This window comes from Pelmatolapia mariae, linkage group LG15 (genome assembly GCF_036321145.2).
Source record: "Pelmatolapia mariae isolate MD_Pm_ZW linkage group LG15, Pm_UMD_F_2, whole genome shotgun sequence".
Classification (NCBI taxonomy): Eukaryota; Metazoa; Chordata; class Actinopteri; order Cichliformes; family Cichlidae; genus Pelmatolapia; species Pelmatolapia mariae.
The window spans coordinates 7,794,515-7,815,667 of record NC_086240.1 but is presented as its reverse complement, the minus strand read 5'-3'; the positions used below and the strand labels follow the sequence as shown (position 1 = coordinate 7,815,667).

General features: G+C 39.0%; 2 protein-coding genes across 2 annotated transcripts; both read left to right on the top strand.

The window, feature by feature from the left end:
• The first annotated feature begins 47 nt into the window (after window positions 1-47).
• On the top strand, window positions 48-6,860 carry ddx1 (DEAD (Asp-Glu-Ala-Asp) box helicase 1). The gene is made up of 26 exons (XM_063494980.1): window positions 48-91; window positions 213-264; window positions 363-426; window positions 512-541; window positions 671-767; window positions 919-966; window positions 1,079-1,162; window positions 1,282-1,365; window positions 1,482-1,558; window positions 1,650-1,722; window positions 1,830-1,906; window positions 1,993-2,107; window positions 2,253-2,391; window positions 2,616-2,676; window positions 2,828-2,926; window positions 3,048-3,137; window positions 3,255-3,443; window positions 3,636-3,687; window positions 3,867-4,013; window positions 4,168-4,259; window positions 4,358-4,430; window positions 4,554-4,626; window positions 5,527-5,569; window positions 5,655-5,750; window positions 6,043-6,163; window positions 6,357-6,860. The coding sequence occupies exons 1-26, from the start codon at window positions 76-78 to the stop codon at window positions 6,485-6,487; spliced, it is 2,223 nt and encodes a 740-aa protein (XP_063351050.1). The 5' UTR covers window positions 48-75; the 3' UTR covers window positions 6,488-6,860.
• A 2,908-nt stretch (window positions 6,861-9,768) lies between these two features.
• Window positions 9,769-20,882, top strand: LOC134643207 (uncharacterized). The gene is made up of 3 exons (XM_063495482.1): window positions 9,769-9,883; window positions 10,556-10,652; window positions 13,557-20,882. The coding sequence occupies exon 3, from the start codon at window positions 13,582-13,584 to the stop codon at window positions 20,224-20,226; it is 6,645 nt and encodes a 2,214-aa protein (XP_063351552.1). The 5' UTR covers window positions 9,769-9,883; window positions 10,556-10,652; window positions 13,557-13,581; the 3' UTR covers window positions 20,227-20,882.
• The last annotated feature ends 271 nt before the right edge of the window (window positions 20,883-21,153 follow it).

Sequence of the window (21,153 nt, the reverse complement as noted above, 5' to 3'; positions counted from 1 at the left end):
TTTTACTTGGCTGTTGAGGGGGAGCCTTTGCTAACCGGCATATCCGGTTGCGTTGCGCTTGTACTAGCAGCAGCAATGGCAGCGTTTGGTGGTGAGATTTTTACATTCCTACTTAATTTTGACGTTACGGTTTTAAATTCCTTACACATCAACTGCCGTTTTGAAGCTACGTAAGCCCACTCAATCATTTAATATGTGTTTTTATGTGACAGAAATGGGGGTAATGCCTGAAATCGCGCAGGCTGTGGAAGAGATGGACTGGCTGTGAGTTCAGCTACAAATTTGCAAAATCATGCATGCTGTTGTATGCTTACATTTTAATATTTGATATCAAACTGACTAAATGTATCATTGGTTTTCAGGTTGCCTACTGACATCCAGGCGGAGTCCATCCCCCTCATCCTTGGTGGAGGAGATGTGCTCATGGTAAGCTTGGCTCTCTGGACACATTTGGCTCACAGATATTTGCACTCTGCTGCGAGACTGACATCTGACTTTTATGTCTTTTAAGGCTGCGGAAACTGGCAGTGGCAAAACAGGAGTAAGTACTTAACAGCAACACAAACTTGGGAGAAATACCTTCTTTTTTTCTTTTTCTTTTTATGTCTACACCGTATACATTTATTTTCACACTTACTGAGTCATGACAGTTTCCCCTTGTCCTCCTCAGGCCTTCAGTATCCCTGTGATCCAGATTGTGTACGAGACCTTGAAGGATCAGCAGGAGGGCAAAAAGGGCAGAGCCTCTATCAAAACTGGAGGAGCCAGTGAGAATATTTAATCAGTTATTTGGTTTCAGGCTTCATGATTCATATGCCATCTTAAATGTGTGCATATAAATTAAGACTTTTAATGATGGGTAGACAGTATAGAGTGTTCTGCAGGCGTTTGACCTGCTCTTCTTTTGTTTTGTCTCAGTTTTCAACAGCTGGCAGATGAATCCTTATGATCGCAGTACAGCCTTCGGTAAGAACAGATCAAAAACATGCAATGTTTATGTAAATGTCACTTTCTAGCTTTTTGTTTTGATTTTTTTAAACAACATCTGCTCATTGCCTTTTAATGTTTTTCTTCTTAGCAATTGGGTCAGATGGACTGTGCTGCCAGAGCAGGGAGTTCAAAGAGTGGCATGGCTGTCGCTCCACTAAAGGTGTCACCAAAGGTGTGTGATGTACACAAGTGCTTACGGAGTGATCAGAGAATCAAATAATCGTATGATGGATCAAGAAACATAAAAGTGTAAATTATTATCAGTCCTTATATGTTTGTTTTTCTGTTTAGGGAAGTACTACTATGAGGTGACCTGCCATGACCAGGGCCTGTGCCGGGTGGGTTGGTCTACCAGTCAGGCGGCTCTGGACCTGGGTATTCTTTTCTACCATCTACAGTATTAATGCAGCAGAAAATGCTCCACTTTAAACAATTTATTTCACCAGAGCACTACTGTAATTTAATACCAGCCTCTTTGTTTTTCTTTCTAGGAACTGATAAATATGGGTTTGGTTTTGGTGGGACTGGAAAGAAATCCAACAACAAGCAGTTTGACAGCTATGGGGAGGTAACAGATAATGAAAGATCATATTATTTACACGTTTAAAGAAATTTGGGGATGATTTTTTAAATGGGTTCTCTTTGCTATTTTTTATTAGGAGTTTACCATGCATGACACTATTGGATGCTACCTGGATCTAGAAAAGAGCCAAATTTCATTCTCTAAAAATGGTATGGTCCCAGTTTTTCTATTATGAAAAATAAATAACCTATTCAAAGTTGTTAGAAATAGAGAAATAACTCATAATTGGTTTATGTTGGGGTTTTTTTTTCATCAGGTAACGACCTGGGTGTGGCTTTTGAAATCCCTCAAAATCTGAAGAATCAAGCTTTCTTTGCTTCCTGTGTGCTCAAGGTATCGACAGCGAAGACAACACAGTGATGGCAGAGAACAAAAAAAACTGATGCCTGACTGACACCATCATCTTTTCTGTTTTACAGAATGCAGAGCTAAAGTTTAACTTAGGAGGAGAAGATTTTAAACATCCCCCTAAGAGTGGATTTGTTGCCCTAGACCAGGCACCAGAGGGTCATGCTGTCAAATCTTCTCAGACAGGTGTGTGCTTTCAACCTCATTTCAGGCACTTAAGACAGATTGTTCCTTTTATGGTACATGCCTTCTTTCACTCACTGGTGTTAAAACAAGGTACATTTTCAAATTTGAGTATGCTAAGTACAATATTTCTTCTGTGATTGTGCAGGCAGTGCCAACGTGAGTCAGGTGAAAACATCCTCAAATGCACCCAAAGCCCTGATCATTGAGCCATCTAAAGAACTGGCTGAACAAACCCTCAACAATGTCACGCAGTTTAAGAAATACGTGGATAATCCCAAACTCAGGTATGACACCATGGAAGTGGTATCGACACTGAGTGACACAAACTGAACAAAATCTCGACTTAAAAAAAGAAATAAAAATGCATTTGTAGTAACAATCCAGATTATTCTGCCATCCCTTTAAAAACATAATTTGCCTGCGTTTCCCAGTCTATTTTTTTATTCCTGTTTTTACACCACCAGATGGAGCCATGCTATTTTGGTAATTTGTCAGTCTGTCATTGCAGGGAGCTGCTGGTGATTGGTGGTGTGGCTGCCAAAGACCAGCTGGCTGCTCTGGAACAGGGGGTATGTGACACGTACAGTTACGCCTACTCCCACCCCCAAAGAAACAAAAAACATTGAATTAGTTTTAATTACTGTAAATCAAATTGTTGAAATATGTTTTTTAATTGGATGTCATTTTTCCTCTTTTTTCCTGGTGTCATCTTATAATTAGATTGACATTGTGGTGGGAACACCTGGTAGATTGGATGACCTCATTTCCACTGGGAAACTGAGTTTGTCCGAAGTCCGCTTTCTGGTGCTGGATGAGTGTGTATGTGAATTTTTTTTATAGATTACACATATGTTTTGTTTTTGTGTTTTTTTTTTAATGGTTGATCTATATAATATAGCGTAAAATCCCTTAACCATTTTGTGTCTTTTGTGTATCTCAGGATGGCCTCCTGTCAGCAGGTTATACGGACTTCATCAATAGGATCCATAATCAAATCCCCCAGGTCACCTCTGATGGCAAGAGACTGCAGGTAATGCTGAGCATAAATTACATGTGTGAAATTAAACCTATGTACTGTGATAGATGTTGTAGTAGAAGGATGTTTGCTGGCATTAGTAGTTTAGGTGACGATCTCTTTATTTTCCAGGTCATTGTATGCTCAGCGACACTGCATTCATTCGATGTGAAGAAGTTATCCGAGCGCATCATGCACTTTCCCACCTGGGTGGATCTGAAGGGGGAGGACTCTGTTCCGGAGACTGTCCACCACGTAGTGGTGCCCGTCAATCCTAAGAGCGACCATCTGTGGGAGCGCCTCGGCAAGAACCACATCCGGGTGAGTTCCTCGTGCTCGGGGAAGGAAACTGAATAAACAGAAAAGTACTGAAACATCAAGTTAAGCAATTCGGCTGTGTTTCAGACTTGGGTGGAGGAATAATCACCTTTTTATTCTACACTATGTATGTTGTTATCATGTCTTAGTTTAGAGTTGTGGTGATTTAGCTGTTTCCTCTGTTTCTCTGGGTAGACTGATGAAGTTCATTCAAATGATAACACCAGACCAGGAGCCAATACTGCAGGTAGGTGCAGTTGGGCAGCACAGTTCAGACTGCTCATCTTCATCACTCTAATAGAAAGTGTAAAATATCATTTTTGTCCATTCACTCCAGTCAGTATACACATCACATAAACAACACAGATAACACTTACCTTAATATGAACTTCAGTAAAGGTGTGTGTGTGTCTTTTTGTGAGTCAGAAATGTGGTCAGAGGCCATCAAGATCCTGAAGGGCGAGTACACGGTGAGAGCCATTAAAGAACACAAAATGGACCAGGCTATAATCTTCTGTCGTACCAAAATTGACTGTGACAACATGGAGTTGTACTTCATTCAGCAAGGAGGAGGTAGGCTGTGTTGGAACAATTTAGATTTTTTTTTTTTTTTTTTTTTTTGAGCCACTACAGAAATTTAGAAAGTGAAAAAAGACACAGCTAAATATGAATACTTGGTCTTTTTTCCCCAGTTACAAATGGCTGTGTTCATGTGTGTCTTCTTCAGGTCCAAACAGCAAAGGTCACCAGTTATCCTGTGTTTGCCTCCATGGCGATCGTAAGCCTAATGAGCGGAAAAATAACCTGGAGCGCTTCAAGGTAAAAAAGCAAAACAAAGCAAAAATCATAACCTGCTTATGCTGTTTAACAAAGTGCAACCAGTCAGTGTTTTTGAGGATTGTTGTTTGTGTTCTCAGAGAAAAGAAGTGAGGCTGTTGATCTGCACTGATGTAGCTGCCAGAGGAATTGACATCCACGGAGTTCCTTATGGTATATGGATGCTTGCTAGAAAATTATATTAAAAATTACAAATAAAAATTATATATTCAGTGAACATTACCGAAGAGTTGCTATATTTTTTTATATATTTATGTTAATGGTTTCTTCCTCCAGTGATTAACGTGACTCTGCCAGATGAGAAGCAGAACTATGTCCATCGTATCGGCAGAGTGGGAAGAGCTGAAAGGTACCTACTGATTTTATTTTGTTATACCTTAACTTATTTATTCATTTTAATATTCATAAGTTTGTGTGAAAGAGCATGTTGTATTGGTAACATATATGTATGCATGTATTTATTATTTACTTGCTGTTAATCAGGAAATTCAAACTGCAGTTCCACCAGTAAAAATCTTCCATAATTCAGGCCAATTACAGTCTAGATTATAAAGGGCAAAACAAACATGCATTTAATTCAACTCAATCCAGTTTTATTGGCATAGCACCAGTTCACCATTTATATAACGCCAAATCACAACAACAGTCACCTCAAGTTGCTTTATATTCTAAGGTAAAACCCTACAATATTATAAAGAAAGAAACGAACCCCAAGAATCGGATGATCGCCTGTGACCAAGCACTTGGCGACAGTGGGAAGGCAAAACTCCTTTTTAACAGGAAGAACCTCCATGGAAGGGCAGTCATCCCTGTATGTGCTACAATAGCTTAAATAAGGGAAAAAACAAGGTTAGTAGTCATCATTCTAGCAAGTCGCCACTTTCAAAACAAAAAGACAGTTCTTGTTTAAACAACGATAAACGTAGGATAGTATCACACTAGTCTGCTGCCCCTATGAAGGTGAAAGCATTAACGAAATGGAACACAGTTCCTAAATAAGTAGGAGTAATCAGCCAAAGGCAAAGTCGTCTACTTCCTTTCTTTCTTCTTCCTTTTGGCGTCTTCTTCTCTTCCACCTGCTCCTTTTAAAGGTCACAAGAGCAGATCATCTGCCCCATCTTAAATGATCAAAAACATCATCATTGCCACCTCAAACTTTCACATGGCGTGCCTGAGTGACGACAAACAATAAATTATAATGTAATCTCTACATAGCATTAACATTGTGTAATTTCTTTTCGACTTACAGAATGGGATTGGCTATCTCCTTAGTTGCTATGGAGAAAGAGAAGGTAAGGTGGACTATGGGTGTCTGTTTAGTCCATATAAGTTTGAATTTTGTATATGATTTTTAAGTACATTTTTCTACCTGTGCAGGTGTGGTACCATGTTTGCCCGAACCGAGGCAGAGGTTGCTACAACACACGACTGAGGGAGGATGGAGGATGCACCATCTGGTATAATGAAAAAGAGGTGAACAAAGATGCACACAATACTAGTCTGGTTGATACAGCAGCTCCAATTTACTGTTTGAAATACAAACACGTGTGATACAGCAGTTCTTTTGAAAGGACTGTATAAGCAGCACATGCATTCATAATCACTCTTAGGTTTGGGGTGTGCCAGGTTAATAATCCAATACATTCACCTTTAAAACCAGTTGGGAAGTAAAGTTACACACAACATACTTTCACTCACACATCATCATCATGCACTTTAAACTCTGCTTGTGTCATTTCTTTTTCCCCTTTTCCTCTGATCACAGCTCCTATCAGAAATCGAGGAACATTTAAAGTGCACCATCACCCAGTGTGAGCCAGACATCAAAGTACCCGTGGATGAGTTTGATGGAAAGGTGTCCTATGGGCAGCGCAGAGCACTGGGAGGTATGTGTGACAAAAAGGAAGGATAACATGTCTGCACAAGACTACGGGAATGGTTGCATATGCACTTTAAAAAAAGTTTTGTGTTGTTTGGAGGGATTATAATGAGCATTAAAGCATCATGAGGCAGGTTGTAGTGTTTATTATGTCTGCTCATGTGCTGAGCTTGACCAGAAAACATGTCATCTTTGTCTAGGTGGTAACTACAAGGGTCACGTAGATGTTCTGGCCCCAACCGTCCAGGAGCTGGCAAGCCTGGAGAGAGAAGCCCAAACATCCTTTCTTCACCTGGGTTATATGCCCAACCAGCTATTCAGAGCTTTCTGAACCTAACTCCAGCTAGCAGAATAGCACTACATGCTAATCATATACAATGGAGAAACAAAAACAAAACTGATTTTTAATTTACGTGAGTTATAAACTAAAAGGTGTCGGGATTTCCAGAATTTCAGCATTGAATGGCAAAGGTCTATTTTTTGTTTTGCATTTAGCGCCAAGGCCTGTTGCGACGGCTGGCACAATGATTTCGATGTCATTTCCTGCTACACTTGAACTGAAAACGTTCTATACTGTATACTTAATTCTGATTGGTTGGTTTGGTTTATATGGCTGAGTGAATCATTTAAGACATTTATATAGTAAAACTTCACTGAAAGTGACTTTGTTTTCTTTTCTCGATTAAACTTGAGTGGGATTCTCAGCTTGGATTTGGTTTCTTACATTTAATCGTCAGCAAAGAAAGTCAAATCTGTATTTGTTATAAGCTTTTCTGTGCATTTAGTTTGTGTTTGTGTCCAGTGATTTCAGTTTGAAGACATTTTTAAGAAGCAGTGGGGAGATGTTGGGAAAGAGAAACATGCAGTAGATTAAATAAAAGATACCTATGTGATTATAAAAAAGAAAACTCTGGTTTGAGAAGTCATATTTTAAATTTGGCAATCACAAGGTGCCCATTACCCTAAAGCATACCTATAATAAAAGAATGAAGGCCATTCTGCTTAAATACAATGTGAGAGGTGATACAGAGGCTAATAACTCATAAGAAAAGGGTTTAATGAGGTCGTGAGTGAAGAAAGAGAAAATAGAAAGTAGCCATTTCCTCACAGCCATTCATTTAATCGGATTGCTTTTTTTCTGCCCACATTACCTGCAGCCCACTGGAAGAATGTACTAAAAGACATTTCTGCATTGGTATTTAAAGAAAAAGGGGAAAAATAATTTTCAAGATTGAATTTTTTAATTTACGATAATGTTTTTTCTGAGTTATTCATCCCAGGAGTTCAAATATTTATTTATTTCCACCTGAGCCTTTAAAAGTGAAGCATTCCTTGAATGAAATAATGCTCTTTTTCTGAGTTTTCACTCAGAATTTTACCACCCTTCCCCAGTCCCTTGTTTTTATTAACCTTCACTTGGCCCTAAGGCACCTTTGTACATGAACTGTTTGAAGCATTGACTGCAGGAAATAGTATTTTATATCTTATTTATATTTTATAAGCTTTATAGTCAAATAACATTTTCTATAGCTTATGTGTAACAGTATTGCAATGGAAAAGCTACATATTACGGCGAAGGAGAATGATCTACATTGTGGCAACATGATACCAGAACTGGACACAGAGAAAAAATATGATCCATACTATGACAGCTGGACGCTTGTTGAGTATTTAGTCCAAGATGAAGCTGCAGGATCCTCTGGATGTAGTTTAGTTGCCTAATTTCCAGTCTTTGAAAGTGGATTAGAAATTGAGGCTGCACAACAAGGATGTGAACTGTAGGTCCAAAAACTGAGAGCAGTAAAAAAAAGCCAAACAGACAATGAAGGCACCAAGTGTGCTGTCACACTTAAATTGTATGAAAAACAGTTTGTGGTGGTGGTTTGGGGGGGAATGTGAATACTTTATTCCTAAGGAAATGATTCAAAACAATAGAGTTTTGGGTTGAAAGCCTGAAGAGATGACCAGGTTTTACTGCTAATGGCTGCAGAAATGACATGAAAGGTTTCTGTATGACACTTTGAAAAGATTTAAGCTTTTTTTCTCCTTTCTTTAGTCACTTTTAGTGATTTTATAATAGAAAATAATTACATGATGGTGAATTTTACTTTGTAAATGTAATATTTTCTTATTCATTTGATCCGGTACCTGTTTGGGAGATCCTTTTGATTATCTTTCTTTTATAAAACTACTAAAAAGAACTACAACATGCCATTATTGTATATCAGGCAGTATTGATTAGTGGTAGTGTATTGCTCTTTGTGCTTATCTCTAAATTCAGTTAAAGCATCAAGACTCTTTGTGGCTTCTGGTTATTTGCTTAAATCTCATGGACTGTGAGTATGCATGTGTTGACAGTTGTCCTGTTGTGAGCTATCATTTCATCAGCTGAAACAATATATGAAAATATCAGATTGTGTAACACTTGAGCGCCTTCCTTGACCACGTACCTTCACAAGTTCTACAAGCCTTATAAATGCAATTACTTACAATTACTGCATCCCTTCTTCACATGGGCCTCTCAGAAAAGGGAATTGTTTTAGGTGTACTTTTAACTTTTTAACTTTGTACTGATTCAGCAAACCCAGACAGAGAGCTAAGGTCAAATTGATGTGCTTTCAAAATAAAAGTCTTACAAGCGTAAACTAAACTACGACAGCAGCAGGTGACACTGCAGTCTTCGCATTTATTAAGCGGTTGTACCACTTAATGAATTTGCCTTTTGTACATTTTTTATTCATGCAACTAACTAATTAGTTACAGTAAAGTTCTTGAAAGTCACGCTTTTAAAATCCAGAGAAGACTGAAGCATCCCAATGCATGCAAACAAGCTCTGATACACACACACAAGTAAAACAAACTTCCAGTAGACTTAATTTGCAGTTTTTCTTGAGTATGTATTAGAGTTTGGTTGGATGCATTTGGTGTTTTTTATGATGGTGAGCGCTGCGTAACCATTTGGGCAAAAACCCACTATTCTTGTGTAACATCATAATTTATATTAACCAGATAATTCCCTGCCCCTTTCGTCCTCAAGGTTTATGCATTTTCACCCTGAAAGAGAACATTTTCATCATAATAATGGATTATAGAATAAAGGTGATCACTCAGAACAACTTTTTAGCGATTGTGCAGTCTCACACAATTAGACAACAGAAATTATTTGAGCCTAACAATGCCAATAAATAGCCCATGACTTTGTATTTGTTAGCGTAAATATTAAGTGAGTCATACATTTACACATATTTAAATGGCATATTTAAAAATGGCAATCATAAAACAGTCTGCTCTGAGTCCATATTTATGTAACCCACATAACTAAGCAAAAAAAACAAAAAGAGGGGTGGGGTGTTACAACATTAAATTTCACCATTTCCAAGATTTTTTAAACATTAATCCAAGCCTGTGTGCAACTTTTCAAGCATAACTCTGTGGGTAAAATGATCTATGGTTTGTTTTGGGTTTTTTGTTGGTTTGTTTTGTTTTTTAACAAACCTTGGTTCATCTAATGTACTGAGTTTACCGATCAAGTATTGCACTTTTATTTTGAAGTAGTGGCGCTCTGCTGTGACGTCACTTCCATAACAGAGTTGTGCAGCGTCTATAGTCTCCCTCCTGAAATTCTGGGATTTCAACTCCGCTGCATCCTTCAAACGTTGTCCCGCAAAGAAGTGCGTAGTTTTACCAAGTGAGAAGCACGGCCGTGTGAATGTTGTGCACACTTCGGGTAAGCTTCATCCTGTTTGCGGGCTCGTTTTTGACGTCGCTTTGCCGTTGAAGTAGCTGTTTGTAACGACTTCACATCGCCATGTTTAGGTGGAAAGTAGTAAATGCAAACCCTCGATTAGGTTTTTCTTCCGCTGGACCACTTTTGGCACTGCTGTTCATCGTTTCCGTGTTAAATACATGGATGGCATCCTTTTAGTAATAATAATTGGACTGTGTTTTTTTTCCCAGAGAGCTCAGTGAATTATTGTGAAACACTTCAGTGTTCAGAAGCATTTGGTGCAGTCAAAATAATCGCCATCTGCTGGTCAAAATGCTTTGTTTGGAAAGGACTGTTCAAAAGGTTTCACTTTTATTCAGTAAAGCTGTTTTAACTAATTATTGTTGCATTTGCTCTTTTTTTTTTTTAAAGAGTCTGTATCTTTTCGTTTAAGTGCCGTGGTAGATTGACAAAAAAATACCCCCAGTTTGTCCTTTTGTCAAAGGAACACCTTGTTTGTTTTTCTCCTGGTTAACGGCCCCACTTTCACTGAAGTGTAACTCACAAACACATGTCCACAGTGTTTGTGAGATGGTGTCTAACAGGGCTGCATGTGTTTATCGTTCTTTAAGGAAGAGCTGAAGAATCAATACATTTATTATTTTTCAAATAAGCTTTTCATTTTTCATGCAGGGCTACAGTGTATCCACACGGTCTCTTTGCTACTTGGATGACAGCAAAGGGACCAGAGCAGGTACCAGACATGCTGGATATGCTGATGTTGGGCAGAGTAAGTAGCCAGCGTAAGGACACTGAAGTTTCACACACAGATCATCCTCTTTTTCCTCTGAATTTGTTCATACAGTACAAACGAATTTAGAAGTGCCTTAGACTGCGATAGCAGTAAACAGATATCTTCAAGCTGAACAATACTAAAAGTATACGATCTTTCATTCGCAGTTTTTTTTATTTAAATTAATGATCATAACGATTAGAAACTAAAATATTCAAAACAAAAACATCTAAAATGTTGTAGGTTTTTGGATAATTTTTTACCTTCTTTTTGTCCTGTTTTGTCTGGTTTTTTTGTGTTGACGAAAAGAAGTTTCTGATATATTCTGCAAAATAGTGCAGAAGTATAATACAGCCCCTTGAAATAAATTATAAATAAAAACATGTCTAGGAGGGACCAAATTTCATTTTTTTGTGCACAGCTTCCACTTGGAAACTGCACCTTGAGACAATGTGTTTTGTTGTGTAGAGAAATGGGGAGGTTGCAGGATGAAGCATGAAAGCCTTTTGATTTTTAAGGATTCTGACTCAGTAACATGCACATTAGTGTAGGACAGTTGGCTGGTGTGCATATTTCATAGTTTTGCTGCACCTAGCTCAAGGTTAAAAAAAACATTTCTACCATTTGCTTTTGGTATTCCAGCCGATTACAGTAGCTGGTCAAGAAATGAAACATGCACCAGAGATGAAAAGCTCTCAAACTAACAAGGCTGTGAACACTTGGACTGGTTCTTATGTAGCAGATTTCTAGTTGAGGAATTAAAGCACTTAATATAACCTCATTCACACCCAACCATTTAAGCACTTTTTTTCTACACCTAAGTGCTTTTTATCTAACATTCACACTAGGGATGTGCACAACTAGTCGAGTAGCTGACTAATCGTTGCTGTTGTCACTAGTCGGTGCTAGATTTACTAGTCGTTTAATCTAATTGTTCAAATTTTAATTGATGCTCAGTGCTGGTAAATTATTGTGTCCGAAATGTTATGCAGCCATCTGCCACCAGATGGCACATCGTTGTTGAGAAACACCATAAATATGATAATCTAGGCATCATCTGTTTGTTAAAACTATTAGAATGAAATCGCGGATACAAGCATCAGAAATTAGCTTTGTCTGATGGGCGCTCCCTTAGTCATAGGGTGAGGAGTTAAGTCATTCGAGAGGGGTTCACACGTCAATTGCCTACTCTTCCACATCGAAAAGAGACGGCTAAAGCTCCTGGGTGCACCTCCTGGGTGCTGCTGGGCACATCCTACCAGGAGGATTGTTTCTTGGTTTTAGACTAGTCAGTTAATTTAACTTTTTTTTCCATTTAATTAACTAAGAAATGAGTCGCCTACATCCTAATGTAGGTCAGGGGTTCGAATCCACTGAACGGCTACCCTGAGGTACTCCTGAGCAAGGTACCGTCCCTACACACTGCTCCCCGGTGCGCCTGCTTAGTGGCTGCCCACTGCTTCACTGAGTGAATGGGTCAAATGCAGAGAGAGTGATTTCCCCACGGGGATCAATAAAGTATCCATTATTATTATTAATTCACACACACTCATACCCTGATGAATGGATCAGACAGCAACTTGAGGTTTAGCATCTTGCCCAAGAATACTTAGGCAATTAGACTGGAGATTGGAGCAGGCAGGGATTGAACCATCAAGGTTATGATTGGTCTACAGCCACCACAATGTACAATGAGGTCATGTAAATATTCAAAAAGTCTGCATGCAGGAATTCTTATTTAATAGGTTTGTTATGCCTAAAGAGTACACGCAATGTCATTTCTGAGTGCAAAAAACGCCACTGCATTGATTATTTGATGTTATCAAATACCCAAGAGTTATAGGGAAAAAAAACAAACAAAACCTCGAGTTGCTGCTTGAACTTAATAAATAAAACGTAATGAAAATCTCTAAAAATTGTGGATTGCATCATAACAACTTTGCTTATTTGTAAATTTTGTATTTATTTATTTATTTATTTGTTGGTTTGCAAAAGCAAAATGAAAATCTTCACGCTAAAAAGCATGAATAATGATATTAAAATATAATTACATTACTTCATGATAAAAAAAAAAAAATTGGGGGCTGCTTTCGGGAATTATTTTGTGACGGTAACTGGGGTTGGGCAATGTGGCTAAAAGCCATTATTAGGTAATAATTCAAGATCAGAATCCTCAATTTGCCCACCAATTTAGTTTAAGGTATGTGATCATGTTATGAATGGTTGTGGCTCTGAACTCAGTCCCTATTAACAAATAGGCCAAAGCTTCGGACAACAATTGGTTACAAGTGTCTGTCCCACTTTGGCCGTCTCAGGATGGCCTCTTACTGTTATCATAACCAGTAAGAGTCCAAAAGTCCGATCTGCACTGGTATAAATTGGATAATATAATTAAATTGTAGAATTTCACAAATAAATAATATAGCACAAATAAATATTCTTAGCTCAGGGTCAAGTTTCAAAACAGCAGCCCTATGTCCAGTATGAGAACAGATAATATGCTCAAAGATAAAGGTAAAAGATGGAAAAAAATAAAGAAATATCTAGGGAAGCTGGCAACGTGAGCATGTTTGTTTCACATGTGGACCAGTGCCAAAGTTAATGGAGCTCTGATTCAGTAGGACTACTGTTAACGTACTATCAATATGTGACAATTTTTTTTTTTGTCCTGCACACTGTTGTACACTGTGGCTTGCAGTGTACTGAGCTAGCTGTAGTCTTACAGTATGTCTGTGCCCCGGTATCAAAACCCAAAGCTTATAAAAGTATAATGAAGTGGGTAGAATAAAGTGCACTATTATTTTTCTTGACTGTTATTGTGTGAAAATTGGTACATTTAGACCAAGTTAATGAGTTATGGTTCATATATAATGTATACTATTTTTATTTGTTTCCACACAGGAATAGGGGATGCAAAGATACGAAAATGGAACTGAAGATGGAGGACACCAACCCAAATAGACTGAAGGACAGCAAAAGGATGGATGCCAACACTGTCTGGCAATGGCGGATTATGCACGTAAAAAAATACTCAAGAAGCCCCGAACCATTCCATTACAGCAATAAAATTGGATTAGATTTTAATGTTGGATCCACGGCACAGAAACTGGATTTACAATTACTGACAAACGGGGTCATGCTTGAAATCTGTGACTTTGCTAAAATGGTTACAAAGGGTAAAAGCCACTTTATCATGAACATTCTGGAGAACAATTTTGATCTTGGTTTGGAAAATGAGCAACAACGGATTCATTTTAGAGCTCAGATTTCACACAAGCTCAAGGACCTGATGAGGAGGCCTCCTAAAGAAAAACTTGACATTGCTGCTCTTTTTGGTTCTTCTTTTGTGCCAGTGTGTGCCAGAAGCATCAAAAAAGAACCGAATGCAGGAGCAGATTGCCAGTATTTCAGTTTCCAGGTGAAGAAAGAAGATAATGGTAGACATACAAGCAAAATTCCTTGCTCACAAACATCTGAAAAAAAGATTGACCGACTACATGCTGATGTCAGCGATGATGAAGAGGAAATTGAGTGCTTAGGGGCGCAGTTAAAAGAAGAAATCAGAGGAGATGTTCTCCCCTTTTCATACCCTTACTGTGAAGAAATTGGTTTGCGCTTTGAAAGTGGTGCAAAACAAAGCCTTGATCCAGCTTTATTGACAAATGGTATGATGGTAGAACTGGTAGACTTTACTAGAGTACTGATTGCATCCTACAGCTCTATTATTCTCAGTGTCCTGAAGCATAATTTTGAACTTGACCTTCAAAATCAACAGGACAAAAAGCAAGTTTTGTTCAGCGTGTCCCAACTGTTGAAAAGGAGAAAAAAACTTAAGAGCACTGGTACTAAAATAAGTCCACATTTTAAGAATGAGCCGTTTACCATTGAGACAAATCCCTTTAAAAGAGCTCCAGCACAGCTGACTATGGAAGAACTTTTATACGAGAGCTTGAAGAAAAGAAGAAAGTATAATTCAAAAGCAAATATGCAAAATGAATGTGACATGGAAGAAGAGACAATGGAAACCGAAAGTAACATGTGGAAGCTGCGTGCTAACCGTGTGAAACAAATCCTGTTGGTACTAGACAAAGAGTACTGTACATTCTTCAGGCCCAATAAAGCAAATTTGGAATTCAATATTGGGTTTGGGCCCAAGAAAAACTTGAGTGGTGACTATCTGACCAATTCTGTTCTGTATAAAGTTGCTCGATTTGCCTTGGCAATGAATTCATCCCACCAGGAATTCATCATGGAGATTCTTGAGAAGAACTTTGACTTAGGCCTGAAGAACAAATCTTATAAACCAGCCTTTGCATGTGAACTCATGAGTAGAATAAGACAGCTTCAGAAATGCGAGGATCCGGTCAAATTCTCTAAAGAAGTTTTTGAACTTCCTCGTCCTGTTCCGTCATTCAGACTGACATCTCAGAGAATGGACATTGTTGGCCCAGACCTCAGCAGCAGATCGAATGTGAAGGAATCTGATGTCGCTCCTTCAAATTCCCCTGACTCACAAGCTGAAACTAAACTAAGTCCAAATGTTGTAACTACAACTGAGTTACCAGTCCATCTACATGAAACTGAACCCAAGCCACATGCTGAAACCAAACCTGAAATAAAGTCAGAGAAAAATGTCCATCCTTATCACTTCTGCAAGGAGATTGGTCTGAAACTTCATGTCAGCTGCAGTCAACAAAAACACAAACTTGAGGTCAGCAAACTGACCAAAGGAGCAATGATGGAAGTAACAAACTTTGCTGAAAAGTTGTGTGGAACATTTGAGCAGATTTGTCTGGACGTTCTCAGACACAACTTTGGGCTTGATTTGCAAAGTGTCGATTCTGAACTTGCAAGAAATATCCTTGCACACATTCCGGCTGCAAATGAGGAAAGAAATCTCGTGACCCGTGTAACCCATGGGAAATCGAAGCACCCGAAAAGAGATTACCCAATTCTCCCGACACTGAATTGCCAGAATAACCCAAATACAGAGGCATGTAGAGCTGATTCTACTGAGGAAAATGTACACAAAGATGTAAGCAGTACCACTGACACTGAACAACAAGATGACCTCAACTCAGCGCTGTGGAAATTGAGGCGTATTCAAATTCAGCACATACTCTCAGTACCTCATGGAGAACACTGCCCACTTTATTCGTACTCTAGATGTAAGAAATTGGGCATAGACTTTAATGTAGGCTCTGGAGTAAAACTAAATCTTGACCCAAAGTTACTTACTAATGGCATCATGGTTGAAGTTAACACATTTGCCGAAGCAATGTTGTCCTCTACAAAAGATTTCATCACAGCAATCATGGAGTACAACTTTGATCTAAATTTGAACAGCGAGGCGAGTCGCAATGCGTTTGGAAAGAAGCTTATGCGAAACTCTGGAGCAATGAAGACAAAGAAACTAGCTGCATCTCAGAAGAAAATACTTTTTCAACTGCCTGACTCAAAATCTGTAGATGAATATACTCCATATTGCCCCAAATGTTATCAAGATAGAATTAAGCGTCATCAAGATAAATCGCAGTCCGGTCGCGTCCCTGAGCAGCCCCAAACTGGGTCAGATGTTTGTGCTGATGCAAAGGCGGAAAGTACTCAAAATGATCGAACCTCTATTTCTGCAGCAACAAGAAAGACTATAATGAGCTGTTACCCCTCATGCAGGAAAATGGGTTTAAGACTCCGCGTGAGTAAAGCACACCGTAAACGTAAACTCGAAACACGTGCTTTGACCTGGGGTGTTATGTGTGAGGTTTATTCTTTTGCCAGGAAACTGAGTGGAACAAAGCATAAACTTGTCAATGATATTCTTGAGCACAACTTCAACTTGGACAAACAGACTCTAGACCTCAATCCTTCAATGTTGTTCTGTAGAGTACAGCCACGCGAAGGAGAGCATGCCTGGTTCAATGATGTTTTTGTTATTCAGGCACCTCGCAAATGTCCTGTTATTGGGGTTAAAAGGGAAGGACAACCCACCACGCAGACAAATGAATGGAAGGAAACGATCAGAAAAAGACAGCTGGACATGCAGGCAAAGAAGAAAAGGGCCATGGTGTCAAGTGATTATGCCATGGATACTGTAGGAAGGATTGGATTTGATGAAATGGGTTTGAGTCTAGACGAAACAGTAGGAGTGGACTATTGCTACATGTGTCCTATAGAAGCAGACACACTCACAGATTCAGAAAACAGCGGGAATGAGGACGACATAGAAAACCCAACATCATCTTGCATCTCTGCTCCTTTCCATACCACCACTGATAGTTCCTTCAGTTCAGCAATCGTAGACACAGATATGGACCCGCAATCTCCAAGTCAGCCAGATGAAAGTGGGCTGCTAGATTATGAAGACGAGGAAGAGATTCCAACGGATGTACCAAATGAATTTGACATGAAAGAAGAGGAAAAGGAAATGGAGAGTAACATGTGGAAGCTGCGTACTCACCGTGTGAAACAAATCCTCCTAGTCCTAGACAAAGAGTACTGTCCATTCTTCAGGCCCAAGAAAATTAACCTAGAATTCAATATTGGGTTTAGGCCCAAGAAAAATTTGAGTGCTGACTGTCTGACCAGTTCTGTTCTGTATAAAGTTGCTCGGTTTGCCTTGGCAATGAGTTCATCCCAGCAGGAATTCATCATGGAGATTCTTGAGAAGAACTTTGCATTAGACCTAGAGAGCAATAGCCACAGATACACCATTGCATGTGAATTGATGAATAAAATAAGACAGCTTCAGGAATGTGAAGATCCAGTCAAATTCTCAAAAGAGGTATTTAAACTCCCCGATTCCATGTTTTCAATAGGCACGAGATACCAGAGCATGGACAGCAGCATATCAAGATTGGATGAGTCTGATGTTGAACCCTCACATCCCCCTGATTCAGATGGTAAAACTAAACCAGATCCACAGGTGTTAACTATACCAGGTTTACCAGCTGGTCCACCTAAAACAATATCCGAGGAAAGTGTGAACCTGTATCCCTTCTCCAAGGAGATTGGTCTGAAGTTGCATGTAAGCTGCAGTCAACAGAAAAACAAACTTGATGTCAACAAACTGACCAAAGGAGCAATGATGGAAGTGACAAACTTTGCTAAAAAGTTGTGTGGGACATTTGAGCAGATTTGTCTGGACGTTCTCAGACACAACTTTGAGCTTGATTTGCAAAACGTCAATTCTGAACTTGCTAGACATGTTCTTGCACAAATTCCTGTTGCAAATGATCATAGAAATGTGGCAACCTGGGTAGCCCAAGCAAAGCAAAAGAACACACGAAGAGATTATCCAATAGTCATGAAACTGAATTGCCAATACAAGCCAGATGCAGAAATATGTAGTGCTGCATCTACTCGAGCAGTCAAGCACCAAAATGTAAGCAATTCCACTGACAAGCAACAAAATGACCTAAATTCAGTTCTATGGAGATTGCGGATCAATCAGATTCAACGCATCCTCTCAGTGCCTCATGGAGAACATTGCCCACTGTATTCTTACTCCAGGTGTAAGAAATTGGATATGGATTTTAATGTCGGATTTGGAGTAAAGCAAAATCTGGACCCTAAGTTATTGACCAACGGCGTCATGGTTGAAGTTAACACATTTGCCGAAGCAATGCTGTCATCCACAAAAGATTTCATCATGGAGATCCTGGAGTATAATTTTGATCTAAATTTGAACAGTGAGCTATCTCACATTGCCTTCGCAGAGCAGCTCATGCAAACCATTACAACACTGAAGTCAAAAAAATTCAGCCTGCCTCAAAAGAAAAAGCTTTTTAAACTCCCTCAGTCAGTTTTCATAGAGGAATATACTCCAGATTGCCCCAAATGTGATCAAGATAAAAATGGCAAGCTTGTCCAGGATGAATCTTACTCTGGTAATGTGCTTCGCCAGCCTCTTGCCGTGACCAGCGTCATCTCTACTAACGCAAGCAGCACGGTAAAAAAGCCTCCAGATGATCAAACCTCTTCTTCTGCATCAGTAGAAACAATATTGAACACTTACCCTCTCTGCAAGAAAATAGGTTTAAGCCTATGTGTGGACAAAGCTCACCCAAAACTTAAACTCGACACATGTGTTTTGACATGGGAGGTCATGTGCGAGGTGTATTCTTTTGCCAGGAAACTGTGCGGGACAAAGCACAAGCTTGTCAATGATGTTCTTGAGCACAACTTCAGCTTGGACAAGCAGAGTCTAGACATGAATCCTTCAGTGCAGTTCTACAGAGTGAATCCACATGATGGAGAGCCCGCCTGGTTCAGCGAAGCTTTTATTATTCAGCCACCTCGCACATTTCAAGTCATTGAGAGTACAGAAGAAGCGCTACCTACTGTGCAGAGAAATGAATGGAAGGAAACGGTTCGAAAAAGACAACTGGAAATGCAAGCAAAGAAGGAAAAAGCCATGCTGTTAAGTAATACTCTGAGTGCTGTAACATTAACAAAGAATAAGCAGAAAAATCTCTATCCTATTTGCAAGAAAATAGGTCTGGACCTTGATGTTTCATCAAAATCAGCGGACAAAAGAAAGCTGAACTTGAAGTTACTGACATCATCGGTGCTGTTGGAAATACAGAAATTTGCAGCAACGAAAAGGAACCAGTATTTCCCGGCCATTTTGTTTGACATCCTAGACTATAACTTTGAGGTTAGCTCACAACATCACAGGCGCTGGGAATTTTCAATCGCTGCTGCAACCAAATTCCATTCGATGATTAGACAGTATCGAAATACTGGAATAGAAAAGATCTTCAAGTTACCATTTCTGTCTGGACCCAAACTCCCACAGAGCTCAACACAAAATCTGCAAAATAATAAAAGTGCTCATAGAGTGGATGGAAACCAATGTGTGCAGCCAGCAACATACCATGCAATCCAAATGCAGCCAGTGACAATAATGCAGATGAATGTTACCCCCATGAACATCCCTACGATTACCTCCATTTTTACACCTATGATTACCTCTGTAATCAACCCTATGGTTACCCCTGTGATTAACCCAACAATTACCCCAATTTTTACACCTGCAGTTACCGCCGTTAATACCCCTACGATTGCCCCCATGAGCACCTCTACACTTACCCCCATGAATACCCCTACGATTACCTCCATCAGTAGCACCACAACTGTAGGTTGTGACGGTTTTCTTCCAGGAAACCTCCAAATTAAAGAGGAGGAAGATGATCCAAGTTATGGCAATATGCCATCACTGGATGCTGAAACAAACTATCACCAAGGTAATGATGATGTCAGAACTGACTTAAACACTGAGGCTGCCAAGAATTTAGTCCCAGGTCATCCTGCAGGCTCCCTTGGGCATACCGCATGTCCAACCTCTGAAAGCAATAATGGAAGCAAGTCATCACAGCCCTCTGATGGATGTGTGCAAACTGCATCTCTAAGTAGTGAGACTGTCATAAAAACAGAGTCGGACACTGATGGATACATGGATTACTACATGGTAACTGTAGGTCAGGACACTGAGATAAAAGAGGAGCAGGAACATGTGCCAGCTGGAAGTGCAGAAAGTGAAGTGGATATTAAACAGGAATGTGAGTGTTAATGGAAAAAATGTCTTTTGTATAGACCATTAAGTGAATAATGTTGCCTTAATTCCTGTGAAAAACTTTGTTGTTGATGGAGAAGGAGAGTTGAATCTTTTTTTCTTTTTTTTTAAAGCGGTCTCAATCTATACAAATATAATAGAGCTATGGGTTAAAAGCCTGAAAAGATGGCTCATATTGACCAAAAGGTTTCAGGGCAAATGTCTGCAGCATGGAACCACATGTGTTATTTCCCTTCTGTAGCAGCCTTTTAGTACTCTAATTTATAACAAAGAATTTGGATGTTGAACTTCATAGATGTTGTTTCCTTTTTTTCCCCTTTTCTTTTTTCTTTTTATCCATTGAGGTATCCTGGACTGTTTGTAAAATGTATATCATTCTTTGTTGTTCTCATTTTCTTGCTTTTTGTTTTATATATTTTACTCTTTTTTTACATATGTATGTATTTCACTTTATAAATGAGCAAAAATAGAAATACGTCATTAATGTGTAAATATGTATATACATAAATTTTTCAGATAATTTTCCAGAATGGCAACAATAATGTAAATTACTAAAACTGAAGCTGCAACACAAATAGATGTATGTATTCATATTTGAGGTAATATACACATTGATAGCTCACTGTATGTACATTTTGTATAAAGTTTTGAAAGCTCGAACCTATCATATCGTCATGGTGTGTTTTATTTATATATATGTGTAAATATTACAGTGGCGAGCAAATTTTTTAGCTCGCTAACCAATGTAAGGTGTTGGTGATTAATACTTGTATTCCCGACCCAAAAAAATAGCCTTGGTGTTTAAATGTTATGCTTGATCGGTTTCTTACTGAAGTCCAGTGTGCCTAATTAACAACAATATAATATTTACTTTTAAACAAGTTTTTGTCAGGTTTCCTGAATATTTGTGTTTTCTTGTGTATG